Here is a 12,680-nt window from a genome sequence, read left to right as displayed (position 1 = left end):
CAGGGAATTCCATGGGCACACAGTGTAGTGTTGCTCTGCACAGGAGTTTCAGTACATAGCAAACTTTGTAATCATGGTTTCACTAGAGTTGGGAGTTTACCACTTGTTCAACTAGTATTTAAATTATGATCTCAAAATTTTCCTTTCACATGTGTAGACCTGAAAAAGACTTTATTTTTTAAACTGGCATTTTAGAGTACAGGTAAATTAATACAGAATCAGTCTCCTCTGTTTGATTCAGTGGGAATACTGTCCCTTTGAAATAAACTTCCAGCAGAGTGTTGTGTAAGAGGGACGCACGTTTACAACTCTCACATTGTAAACTAATGGTCTGAGTCTTTACCAGCTTATTCATAGTGGTATTTTATTAGTGCTACAGCCAACAAAAGCATATTGCTTGTGTTATCTATGCTTCTTTATAACCATATTACCAAGATTACAGCAATTCATTGCCTGACATTTATCTATCTGACTGTCAAATCAAATATTCATGGAGAGCTCACTGCTGCTCAAAGTAGCCTGGAGAAACAGTTCTAATCCCTCTGGTTACCTCTCAGTGTCTTCTAGCTGGTTGTGAAGGAGGTCTTGCATTATGCATTTGCAAGATCCCATCTCTTTGGTTATGTGTTTCTGGTGTGAGCACTTGTCATTCCTTTACTGTGTAATTTATTTGATGGTGTTACTGGTATGCTATTGCATTTGTGGTGTGCAGCATGATTTTGTATTGCTATTTATAACATTGGTATTAATGGTAAGTTTGGTGGTATAGTAAGAGAAGAAAGATTATGATCTCCTTCCCAATGGATACCAGCAGATAGGAAATAAGGCATTTCATAATGGAACAATATAAATAAAATGCTACTCATTAAAGGCAATTAACTGAAAGAGAATACAGTTAGTTAAATGCACTGAATCTTAAAAATAGCTAATTTTCTTAAGACGCTGTGAGCATTTTGATTTCAAATACATTTAAAATGAACAAATATTAAGGAATTGAAGAAGGCTCTTACAAACAGTCTTTGGGTTAAAGGATTTCCATTAAGCAAAAACTCATAGATTCACAGAATTCTATGGCTAAATAGGAATGTCTGTCGTGTTGCTAAGGTTCTTGAAAATGTCCAGAGGAGGCCAACAAAGGGCTGAAAGTGATGTCCTGCTAGGAGCACCAAAGAATTTTGGGCTTGTCTAATTTGGAGAAAGGGAGGCTGAGGGGTGACCTCACTGACCTCCACAATTTCCTGAGAAGGGGAAGTGGAGAGGGAGGTGCTGACGTCTTCTCCCTGGTGTCCAGTATAGGACGTGTGGGAATGGTTCAAAGCTGCTCTGGCGGAGGTTCAGAGTGGACATCAGGAAGCATTTCTTTACTGAGAGGTTGGTCATGCACTGTAACAGGTTTCCTAGGGAGGTGGACAAAGCCCCAGGCCCATCAGTATTTCAGAGGCATTTGGACAGGCATGAATTAGACAAATTAGATCCCATCCAACTGAAAATATTCTATTCTATTTTATGTCATTCACCTTTTGGACTTCTCCCAGTCTCTGGTAGAGACCTTGTGAAAATCTTCTGAAGAGTAAGAAAAATGTTAGTTTTGAGTGCAGGTCAGTTGCAATAACTTCAGATTCTTCCCACAAGGTGTATGAGGAGAAACAACCTAATTAACTCTTTGCTCTGAGAAAATGCTTGGAAGTATGGCAATCATTAGGACTTTCCAAGTCTTTTCCAACTGTGAAAAGGGAGTAGAAAATAAAAAAGCAGCAGCAGAATACTCTGTGGTAACAGATTAATAAGACTAATATAGAATCTTAACTGGAATTGTTATGAAATATTAGTAAGGGGGTTTTGTATAACATAATTCTTTTGATTTTAGTTGACATACTGGTTTAGGCTACCAGCCTTCAGAAGCCCTGCCAGTGCCAGATGCCTCGATAAAGGTCAGAGGGGCGTGACTCACCTGCGAGGAGGGTGTTGTCACCGCCAGCTCTGGGCAGGACAGTCCCACCTGTGGTGTCCCAATTTCCAGGTAGGATGCACAGCCAGCCCTGATTGGCCACCCTGGCTCCCACCTCGGCACGGATTGGCCCAGCCCTCCTCCTGCTCTGTCTCATCTTCCTGGGCGCCGGCACTGCCCGGCTGCAGCTCCTCCGCACTGACCACAGAGCCACCGGAGGATGCCCACGCATCAGCACTTGGTCGATAAGGTGTGTTGCTGGGGATGTGTCTGACAGGGTGCACACTAACTGGTGATGCTTATTCTCAAGGGCTAGAGAATTGTGTCTGTGGCTCATCAGGAGCATCTAGGAGAAGGAGAAAGATACTCATAAAAAATGGGAATAGAAAGGGCTATACAAGAGGTAGTCTTAAACTGTTGGCAGGGTGGACTTGCAAGGACTGTGTTTTACAAATTATGGAGAGGTATTTATCATATTCATTAAATGCTCTATATTTAAAAGCTTTTTAAACAGCTTTTGTCTCTATTTAGAAGTTTGCCCAAGGCTTTGGAGGAGCAAACCACCAAAGTGACTCTTCCCAAGTCCAGTAGACTTTGAATGCAGTAGCTAACTAGCAGGGATTTAATTGTTGGCTTGAAGACATATTAGAATAAATATGGAATAGGATTCTTAAGGTAGCAGCTCAGGTGTTGGAAAGGTGAGGGCCACATAGACTCATAGGGAGCAAGATTTGAATCTGTGATGAAAAAATAATTATAATTTTTCCATCAGATGAAAGAGCTGAGGATATAGTTAATTTTTCATCATTATATCCAATTAGAAGTTTGCAAATAACATTTATTTGCCAGAATTCTCTATGCTTCTATTTTATAAATATTTAATTTTTGGTTTTTTACATGTTGCACAGAGAAAATGTAAAATATGTAATGCAAGGTAACATGATTGCATGGATTATATATTGGAACTCAGAGCTCATAGAAGTTTTCTGCCTCATGTCTGGACTTGGAATTTTTTAAGATGCTAATATCTCTCTTTCTCATCTAAAAGCTAGTTCTAAAAGATGACATGATGAGACTCTTAGAATACCTCTTGAACTATTAAATCAGAGAGCTGATGCAAAGAGAAGGCATCTCAGCCATGTTTCAACTTGTTGTACTTGTATTTCTGGCTCTTTTCTAGCAAGAAAAAGAGGAAATATTTCAAACTGGCTTTCTTTCATGGCTGAGTGCAGTTCCAGACAATTTTCCAATCCTAGCTAAACTAGGACTTTGTGCTTTGAAATGGAACATCTAATTAGAAACGGACTTTTTTTTTTTCCATCTCTCCATGAGTCAGACAGAGATTTCAACAACACATAGGCTGGTTCATATTAAATCACTGTTTACCACATCTGTTGATATAATAGCACCCACATGCTGTATTTAAAACTTAATTAGAGGTGGGCCATGTCAAAATCGTCACAAGAGATTGAATTACCACGCCCAGCGTGCTGATACCAAAACATGATGCTCACAGGATCCCATTAGAGTGACACTTTGATGAGGCTTTGGAGAGATGCAGCCTTCACCTGCTTTAAAGATGTGATAACTTGCATCTATCACTTTCCTGGTTGGTGCTCTGAGTAGTTGTGACACCTTGCAAACCTTCATCATCCTACTTGGAAAGCTTTCAGCATTTCACAGTCACCTGTTTTATTATTTGTTGACTCAGTGGCTTCTAAAAAAGTTGTTGAAGTTCAGAGTTAAGTACATGAATGTTCAGAGTTGTGTATTTTTCCCCTGCTTCCAGATGCTTCTGTTACTTATTTCATTACACATACAAAACCAAATGATCTTACACAGTTCTGCATGAATTAAGATACACAGGTAGATGGTACAAATTGAACATATCTCTTACATTGTGTTTGAAATGCTTTAAAAAATCTCAAGTAAATATCTCAGTTCTTTCTGCTGCTGTCTGTTGTGTCACATGAGTCAATCCTGCAGCAGACAGTGTGTAAAATAGCATTATTAAAGACTTCTGGAGATTGAACAGCTGTATCAGCAATTTTGTAGCTGGAAGAGTGAGTTGTTCATAGGGTGTAATGGCCTTTTAAGTATGTAGTGCTTATTATTCAGTGCCAGTTGAATATTTAGATTTTGAACATGGGCTGAAAAATCTGATATTAAACACCTGAGAATACTTTTGGGAAATGTTTCCTTTCTTTCTTGGAAATAGTTTACCATCATTGCAAGTGAACAATAAAGAAAATACATTTTTTCTTCCTAGACAGTCCTGGAAAATTGAACTTCAGTCTTGTCTCTTAGTTATTTTTTGTGAATTTCTGTACTGGTTATAGTTTCTTTACTGATTATAGTAATTCTTTACTAATAGGAAGCATGCAGTAGTTATTTAGTATTTTTAAAATGTTTAGAATTTCCAGAGGACTTTGCAGAAATCTTTTGTTAAGTCCTTCAGGAAACAAATATTTGAAAATCTTTAAGGGTACTCCAGGGCATTTAACTAGATTTCTTGACTGTCACTTGAAAGTGAGAGTAGGGAAAGCAGTCAAAGAAGAGCATGCTAATCATGGTTATATCTACAGTTTGAGAGAGCAAGGATTCCCTCTGAGCTCTTGCATAGCCACGGAGCTGAGCTAAATCTGCCAGTGCAACAAGGAGGAACTTTGCTTTATGGACTTTTCTAGTTCAAAGGTGTAATGCAGCAGACATGGCTGTTAATGGATTGCTGACCTGAAAATTTAAACTCCCTTTAATAATTCTGTATTTTTAAATTATAATATTTGTGTCTCTTATTGCACTTTTCTGCCAGTGTATAAAAGTATTTTATTGTAATTTTTTTTTTCTTCAAAATACATGAATGCAAAGAAAGAGCAGCTTTCTAGGCTTGCTTTGTTTTTTGTCCTGGAGAAAAGCTGATATTTGCCAATTAGGCAACTACTTAAAGAAGTAACTATGATCTGAATTGTCTTTTTGTTCCACAGATGAGGAGACACTCCTGCTTTGTTTTTTTGTTCTGTGGGATATTTTTGCCTGGAATCCTTGGTTTTCCACAGACAAATACTTCAATTGATTGTGATTCTCTGTTACCAAATTATGAAGTTGAACCACAGACATCTGCACCACCATATATTATTGCTGTATCTTTTGATAACTTCGAGCCAGGAAATGAAGTCCAAGGTAAACAATCTGAATGACATAAAATCTTTGTCCATGACTTCCAGAATTACCAATCTTCATAAAAATCCCCTCATTTCCCTCTCAGTGTAGATAATTTATTTTTTAACTTCAATCTTGTTCATATACACCTGAGATACTATATTTTATGTTTTATATCTGTATGGACATATTTGTATAACTGAATATGCATTCCTTCTTTCTTTTTTCTTTATCTAATAAATATATCTTAACTTTATGCTGTATTTTTTATGATAAAATTAAAATTGAGTGGGACAGCTAGCCAAACTGGACTAATAATTAGTTGCTTGTTAACTTTGTATTTGATTATTTGCTGTTGAATCAGGCCTCTGCAATACAAAGGGATCCTACTCATTAGTTCTTCACACGCTGTCATCCTTCAGGAAAATAGACATTCAGGACGCAGTATGGGGCTACTTAAGAGTGATACATTTTGAGTCACCCTTCTAAGAGCTGCTTCCCAGATTTTATCACATTGCAGGAGGTGGAGCTATTGTGACTTAAACCCTCTTTTTGTTTTCCTAATCCCAAATTGCTTTTTGGATGGAGCACCTTCACAGCAGGGCCACTGCCCTTTTGGTAGAGCAGAATTCCTTTTGTAATTGTCAGTAAATCATTAATTCCATGTTACTTTACAGAGAATAACCTTTCCAAATTTTTTCCTTTACCTTTATTGTCATTCCCCTTACAATTAAGAAAGGTGTTTTAAATTGTACAGGGCTTAAAGTAATTTCTGCACTGTGCAGAATTCTGCACAATGCAATCTTGTGCCTTGGAGTGAAGCAAATTGCATGGTAAACATTTGGGCAGTTTTGGTGGTATATGAAATTTACATTTCTCAAAATGCCTCTTTTCACAGTAACTCTAGAAGCACTTGGAGATGCTGGTTTTAAAGGATTTAATCTACAAGCTCGAGAAATAGATGGAGATGTTCCTGTTGGTACTTTTAAAATTACAGATCCAAACACTAAAGGCTTGGAGTGCCATAACATGACGGTATGTGTGTGGTCTTTGGAATACTTACTGGAGCTTGGGTTTCTTTAAAATAATAGAAGTAAGGATCATTTTTATACAGCAAAGCTATTTCTTCAGTAGAGTTTAAAAGGTTAGGTTTTCTCAAGAACTTCATCTATCCTTTATATGTGATATGAACCTAATATAGAAATTCACTGGCTCTCTGTAGCAGGACATCAGTGTTACCTATTGTAGCAGAGACAGTGTCTGTAATAATATAGCTAAAAATCACTCTTACATCTTATATAATTATATGTATTTCTTTTTAATTGCAGAATTCAGCAGTGAGTAATGCCAATTCAGATGTGAAACAGAAGGTTACAACAACATGGATTGCTCCACATGATATTAGAGGAGAGCTTCAATTTATGTAAATAGTTGTTTTTCTTTTTTTTTCTTTGCCTTGAAATTTTCCTTCTGTATTGAGATATACCCGTGCTGCTGTTTGAGATATTCTTGTCCAACTTAGTTTTTTTCATAGTTTGCCATAACTTCACACTATGTTCATTAAATTATTTCCATTTCAAGATATAGTTGTAAAAGTTAATGTCCTAAAGATCTTAATAACTGTAAATAATTCCATTAAGCATAATGTAATTAATGGATCTTCAAGTAGCCATTTTTACATTTTGAATTCTTTAATTACAACAGCAACAAAATATGAATGTAACTCCTTCCCTGAAAAAATGAAATTCAGACCTATTCAGTTATATCTTTCTTCATTTTGAACAGTGGTAGAATAGTAATTTGATGTAAATTTTTCTAGTATAAATTTTAAAATAAATGTATGACCTATGAACTAACTTCTGAAAACATGAGAAGACATATTTAGCCTACTTTTAATGCTACATTTCTTGCAGATGTGAACCTTGTAAAAACATCACCTACTCTAACAAATGAATGCTTGAAGTATATTGGAAAATACCTAAACATTCAATAGCTTGTATTGTTTGAAGTGCAGATTTATGATAGGGCCACCTTTGCCTTGCTTCATTAAAACTTGAGGAATACCAAGAGCAGGCAAAAGAATACAAAACCACAATTGCTTCCACTCATTATTGCCATGAGAATCAGTTCACCATCATAGATGCAGATTGTCACAGTATGTGGGACAATTCTTAGGGACATTTGAGCCAATGCTCCTCACTGGTGCCAGAGCTTCTTCAAACAGTGTCTATCCCTCTTCTGCTTGTTCTCAGCATCTGTTTGAGTTATCTTCAGAGTTATGCTGGATAATAATACAAGCCACTAGAAGGAAAAGTATTCTGTGAAACTTGTACTGTATAAACTTAAAACCAGGACACAGTGGATATTCTTGGCTGGGGGCAAAGGGGGACAAGAGTTTATTAGTATTTTATAATTAAATACACTGATAGAAAATAAATTATTTTGTTTCCTCTAGTGCAACTGTTGTTCAAAATCTAGAGAACTTCTGGGTTGGAATTCAAAGCAAAACTCTCACACCTACGCTTTCTGAGTCAGTTAATGCAACAGGAAAAAGCAAAAGGAAGGTATGTTTTAGTGTATCTGAATGATAGAGATTAATACAGTAATTAAAGTATCTTTGTCTTGATACAAGATATACACTTGTTGTCATTTAGTCCTTAACTAAGGCAAAACTGTTAGATGTTTTCAAAAATTTCCTTTTAACTGCATAATCCTCTTATAAAAATGATGCAAAAATACAGTTAATACTCTTTTTCTTTACAGAAATGAGGAAAGTAATTATCTATCAAAACAATCCATGTCTTAAAGCAAAAAAAAAAAAAAAAAAGAAAATAGAATTGGTTATAGAACTGTACTGTACTTCTGATGTACAGTGCTGTTCTTAACTGCTGCCTCAGCCCCTGGGAGCTGTAACTGTAGCATCTTCTTGAAAGGAGTTGATAACATTTTTTTTGCCAAGAATTATGCTTCTTTGAAACATATTAAACATGGCAGCTCAAGTAAAGTCTCAAATCTACTGTATTGGACTGCAGCAGCAGTGATTTATGTGAACTTGTGATGTAACCAAGAGTGAACACCTGTCTTAAATCTCTCAGTTCACCAAATGTATTATCTGTTTCCTACAATAAACTCCTTTTTTTTCCCCCAGTGAATAATTTGGTAATGCTTCCTCTTTTGTTTTTTTCCCCACAGCTTATGATAGAATTAGAATGTAACAAGGTAAGAGCAACTTTTCTTCAATTTCTCAACTTCCAATTACCTCAGTTTTAGAGTTCTTCTTCTAGTCCAGTTGTTTCATGCTTGTAGCATGAAGATTTTATTGTACCATTCAAATTACTTTCCTAGCGAGATGTCATTTATGCTTTCATTTTTTTATTCAGTTTTGAATGTATTTTTATTTTGAATTAGTTAACATCAGTTTGCAAATGAGATTGTTAAAATGTGTAATATACTGTCAGCAATTAAAAACTTGATTTCTTCACTCAGACCATCAATGTGAATTCAGTTGATTTCCTGTTTAAAGTAATTTGATATTTTAACACCAGTCAATAAACAGTAACTGGAACCTGTATTCTCTTGCAGCGTGGAGGGACTTACTCAACAGGCCGATGCATCATGGTAAATATTACTTCTCCAAAGACATTGACACACTGCTAACTGCCCAAGATCTCAAGGCCTAGTCAAAAGTTACTTCTAGACATGTCTTTATCCCCCTTGTAAATCAATTTAATTTTCTGTTTGTTAGTTTATCTTTTTTGATTAAAAATCCAAAACTGTACAAAGACCTGTCAGCCTTGTTACCATTTCCTTCTGCAGATTCTCTCTGCTATTCTGTAGTAGCTCTATAATAGAAGTTTTCTTTTTTCTCTTTTCACTCTTTATTCTTAGTGTTTTCTTGCTCTTCAAGATCATTATTTACTTGCCTTCTGCAAATCATGATCTCGATATAAAATATAGCTATTTGATGTTTTTCCTTTGAAAATTTTCACTGACAGCTCAGTGAAGAAGCCTCTTTTCCTTTGCTTTTTCACAGCAAATATGTTAATGATTACATTGTCATATTAGTAAAAAGCTTTCATCTGCTTTTTAATGATTGTGGTGGTGTAGATCTCCTCCTCAATGATGGACATCAAGTGTGTGAGGTCAAATAAAAAGGATGCAAGCAGCAGAATTATGTTATTTATAACTGCTGGATTGGCACAGTGTTGATTATTTGTCTTGAAAGATCTCTGAAATGATTTGATTAATATCGGTGGAATGAAGTAATAGAAAACTACTTTTTGGGTTCTTCCTTTTCCCACCAAGTAGAATTTTATTTTCTGAAAATCACTTATTTAAAATAATTTTTCAACAAGATAATAAATACCAGTCTGGCTTCTTTTCAGGTTGGACCTTCTGGTTCCTCTCAGAGCAGCTATTCAGGCAGTCAGGTATGAGTCCCAAATTCCAGCATTTGTGTGTTTTCCTTCAGTGACCTTGAATGACTAAAATTCTGTAACATTTATTGTGCTGAAATATCTTCTTTGCTTGTTAGCCCAGAATGGCAGAGGTGTTTATCCAGCAAACAGTGTGTTTGTACCTGGGCTAAGTTCACTGCCTCCACTCTCTTTTACTCAATAGGTTGCTCCAGTTTAATGTCTGTATTGCTCTTAGTGCTGGACTATATTTGCAGTTGAACATTTGGGGCTATCACTGTCTAGTTAGCCTTTTAAAACTTCTGGGGTATGCACATCTGCATTGTCCCCACTTTCACTTCATTCATCACAGCAATGTATACTTGGATTTTAGTTGATTATCTCCACTACCATTAATATGCCTATTTTCTCTTTAACTCTTAGATACTTTCTGGTGAGTCTCCAGTTTCTTGAATTGAGATTATCAAGGACATATTTCTTACTATTTACTAGTGGTTATATAAATTAGTGAATTATCTGGTAATATTCCATTTCTTCAATATTTACTGCTTGTAATGAATTACCAGATACAGAGAAATACGAATTATTTTGACACATATGCTAAAACCTGGTTTTCTTCCTTTTATTTTTTTAATATCTAATACATATTCTTTTGTAAGAGTTGAGTTTCTCATCTTGTCATATAACTACTTGAAGTTATTTTTTTTTTCAGTAATATTTTGAATGACCAGTGACAAAGCTGATGAAACTTATATGAAATATAGATGATGTCTCACACTATATTAAAATCATTCTATAGGCAGTGCCAGTGAACTGGTAACCTCATTACTTGCTTATCCCTTGCTTGCATATACTCATTGTCAGCTGCACAGCTTTTCACACCATAAATAGCATGGCATTGGGCTTTTTCTCTCTTGCCCTTTTGAGTTTTTTATATGGAAATAATTGACTTCTGTTTTTATTTCAGGGTGGAGTAGTCTACACAATAAGCAAGAGTGGATGTGGCCCTGTAAGCACTATTTTTACATTTTCTTTTTGTCCCCAGCACAACTATATTCATAGTAACTCCTAGCTTTCAATGACATTATTTAAATAATGTTCATTGAGAGTCTCTGCTAAAATAGAAAATACTGATGAAAAATAACTGGTTTATTTTTTGTCTTAGGGAGGTGCTGCTGGTGCCTATGGTATACATGCCTGCAGAGATGTAAGCTGATTACATATGTTTTTACTGACTGTTTCCTACTGTGCTTCTTAACTCATCTCCTTATTGAAAATTGCATTTGATTCTGTTCTCTAGAGCTACTGAATTCTTCCTAAATATGTTCAGGATAATACTATTAACTTGAGGTATTATTCTGAAATTAAATCCCAAAATTAAAAGATGTTACACTGCCAGTTCAAAGCCTAATAATTTATGTCTTAAGGTGTATATGTACAAGTAGTTGATACACAATATCACCTAGTAGAAACTCTTAATTTGTTTCCCTACTAAAATGTCAGAATTCTTACTGTGTAATGCTTTTTATCAGGTAAAATTATTTTCTTTGGATATTTTGGAATATTATTAGGGATTCTTTACAATCTTTGCATATTAATTCTTTAACTAATTTCTATTGTCCATCTCATTTATTTCTTTTTCACATGAAAACTAATTAATAATTAGCAAATTATTGTATAAATAAATACCTGATTTATATTTTTATTTCAGAGTGCATCCTTATCCAGCAGTGGTATTACTTATGGCCAGGTAATTGTATTTTCCAACATGTTTTTAGCTTCCTAAGGTATTCAAAAGCTAAGCAGTTATGCCCAAATTTACCAAGCAATAATTAGACTTGTGGAAGGGGATAAAGGAAAACTCTCTTCAAATGATTTAGTAATGATCATACCTGGAAATAACTTCATCAGATGAATGACATAGTTGGTGTTTGTTGCTGTATCCTTACTTCTATTTTCCACCAAAATCAATTACATTTATTCTATAAATGGACACCAGTTACTTTTACTATGCTTTTCCAAAAGTCAGTGCTTTGTTTGATGGTTACTAAGAATTAAAAGTTTTGGGGTTTTTTTTTTTGTTTTGGGTTAGTGTTTTGGACGAAAGTACAAGAGCTCAATTTTTTTTTCCTATTGATAGATTTTTTTCCCTACAAACAAACTTCCAATTTGATGAAATATTTGCAGCTTTTATACAGTACTTACTCTGTAAAATTAGCAAAATAATTGGACTTTTTCAAAACAATTTCAAGTAGTTGATTTATTGCAGCTGGTAATTTATTAACTGTCAATACATTAATTTTCTTCTGATTTTACTTTTTTTAGTACTTCACGAGTATCATATTAGTATGATATTCTTGTGGAAAATAGTGCTGTAGTTAATTTGCCATACATTTACGTAACAAATGAATTCTGTATTTTTTACAGTCTGTCCCTTCAAGCAGTTCAGATTCCAGTAAGAAGGTAAGCACTCCTGTTCAAAGGGAAAAATTCGTAGTTATAACTTGGCATGGCTTCTGTTATTTCAGTCAAGAGTTTTCAAGGCTTTAATCCAGAATGATTCATATGATTTGGTTTGGTTCTTAGAGGCTGAAAGAGCTTCTAATGAGAGAACATTAACACAGCAGAAGATACAATTATTGAATTTGGCTTATGTTGGATTTATTTTAAATGAACTCATTATCAAGTCTTTCTTATTTTTTATCATTATACTGAATAAAGACAAAATAAATTCATATTCTAGTTTGGGGTGGAAAGTTGAGGATCAAAAAAGGGCACATAGTACAGGCAAGTAGATATGGTACAGGACAGGAAATCCTGCTTCTGCCTCTACACCTGTGTCATTATGTGGTTTGGGGCAAATTGTTTATCTGCTTATACTCTTGTGTAAACTATGTATAAATAGTTTGAATAGTCATTCTTTTTTTAAAAAAAATCTATTGTTTTAAAATGTCATTTTATGAAAGGGACCTTCCATGGCATTATTATCAGAGTTTGTATATTTACACATTTTAGTATTCTTCATTTTTCTGACATATTTAGCAATATATAATTAATCTTTATGGTAAGTAAATAGCTTCCTCTGGTTTCTCCATAGGTTGTGGTCGTTGCCAACAGCAACCCTTTCCCTCCTGTGGTAAGCTGTTTTTCTCTACACA

General features: G+C 35.0%; 2 protein-coding genes across 2 annotated transcripts in view; both read left to right on the top strand.

Moving 5' to 3' along the window:
* Positions 1-2,039: 2,039 nt before the first annotated feature.
* LOC134422773 (putative defense protein Hdd11) lies at positions 2,040-8,392 on the top strand. The gene is made up of 6 exons (XM_063165156.1): positions 2,040-2,198; positions 4,933-5,128; positions 6,006-6,142; positions 6,436-6,530; positions 7,563-7,671; positions 8,300-8,392. Exons 1-6 carry the CDS (start codon positions 2,169-2,171, stop codon positions 8,375-8,377), a joined length of 645 nt encoding a protein of 214 aa, XP_063021226.1. The 5' UTR covers positions 2,040-2,168; the 3' UTR covers positions 8,378-8,392.
* Positions 8,393-8,683: 291 nt separating this feature from the next.
* The window catches only part of LOC134423037 (loricrin-like), a 41,871-nt gene continuing 37,874 nt past the window's right edge, over positions 8,684-12,680 (top strand). The window contains exons 1-7 of the mRNA XM_063165618.1: positions 8,684-8,725; positions 9,493-9,537; positions 10,490-10,531; positions 10,688-10,729; positions 11,234-11,272; positions 11,950-11,985; positions 12,620-12,658. Of these exons, the coding sequence (XP_063021688.1) occupies positions 8,723-8,725; positions 9,493-9,537; positions 10,490-10,531; positions 10,688-10,729; positions 11,234-11,272; positions 11,950-11,985; positions 12,620-12,658 (246 nt within the window). The 5' untranslated portion in view covers positions 8,684-8,722. The remainder of the gene's footprint in view (positions 8,726-9,492; positions 9,538-10,489; positions 10,532-10,687; positions 10,730-11,233; positions 11,273-11,949; positions 11,986-12,619; positions 12,659-12,680) is intronic.

Source organism: Melospiza melodia, chromosome 11 (assembly GCF_035770615.1).
Source record: "Melospiza melodia melodia isolate bMelMel2 chromosome 11, bMelMel2.pri, whole genome shotgun sequence".
Classification (NCBI taxonomy): domain Eukaryota; kingdom Metazoa; phylum Chordata; class Aves; order Passeriformes; family Passerellidae; genus Melospiza; species Melospiza melodia.
Note: the sequence above shows the minus strand (reverse complement) of the source record. Positions and strands in the feature narration are given on the sequence as shown.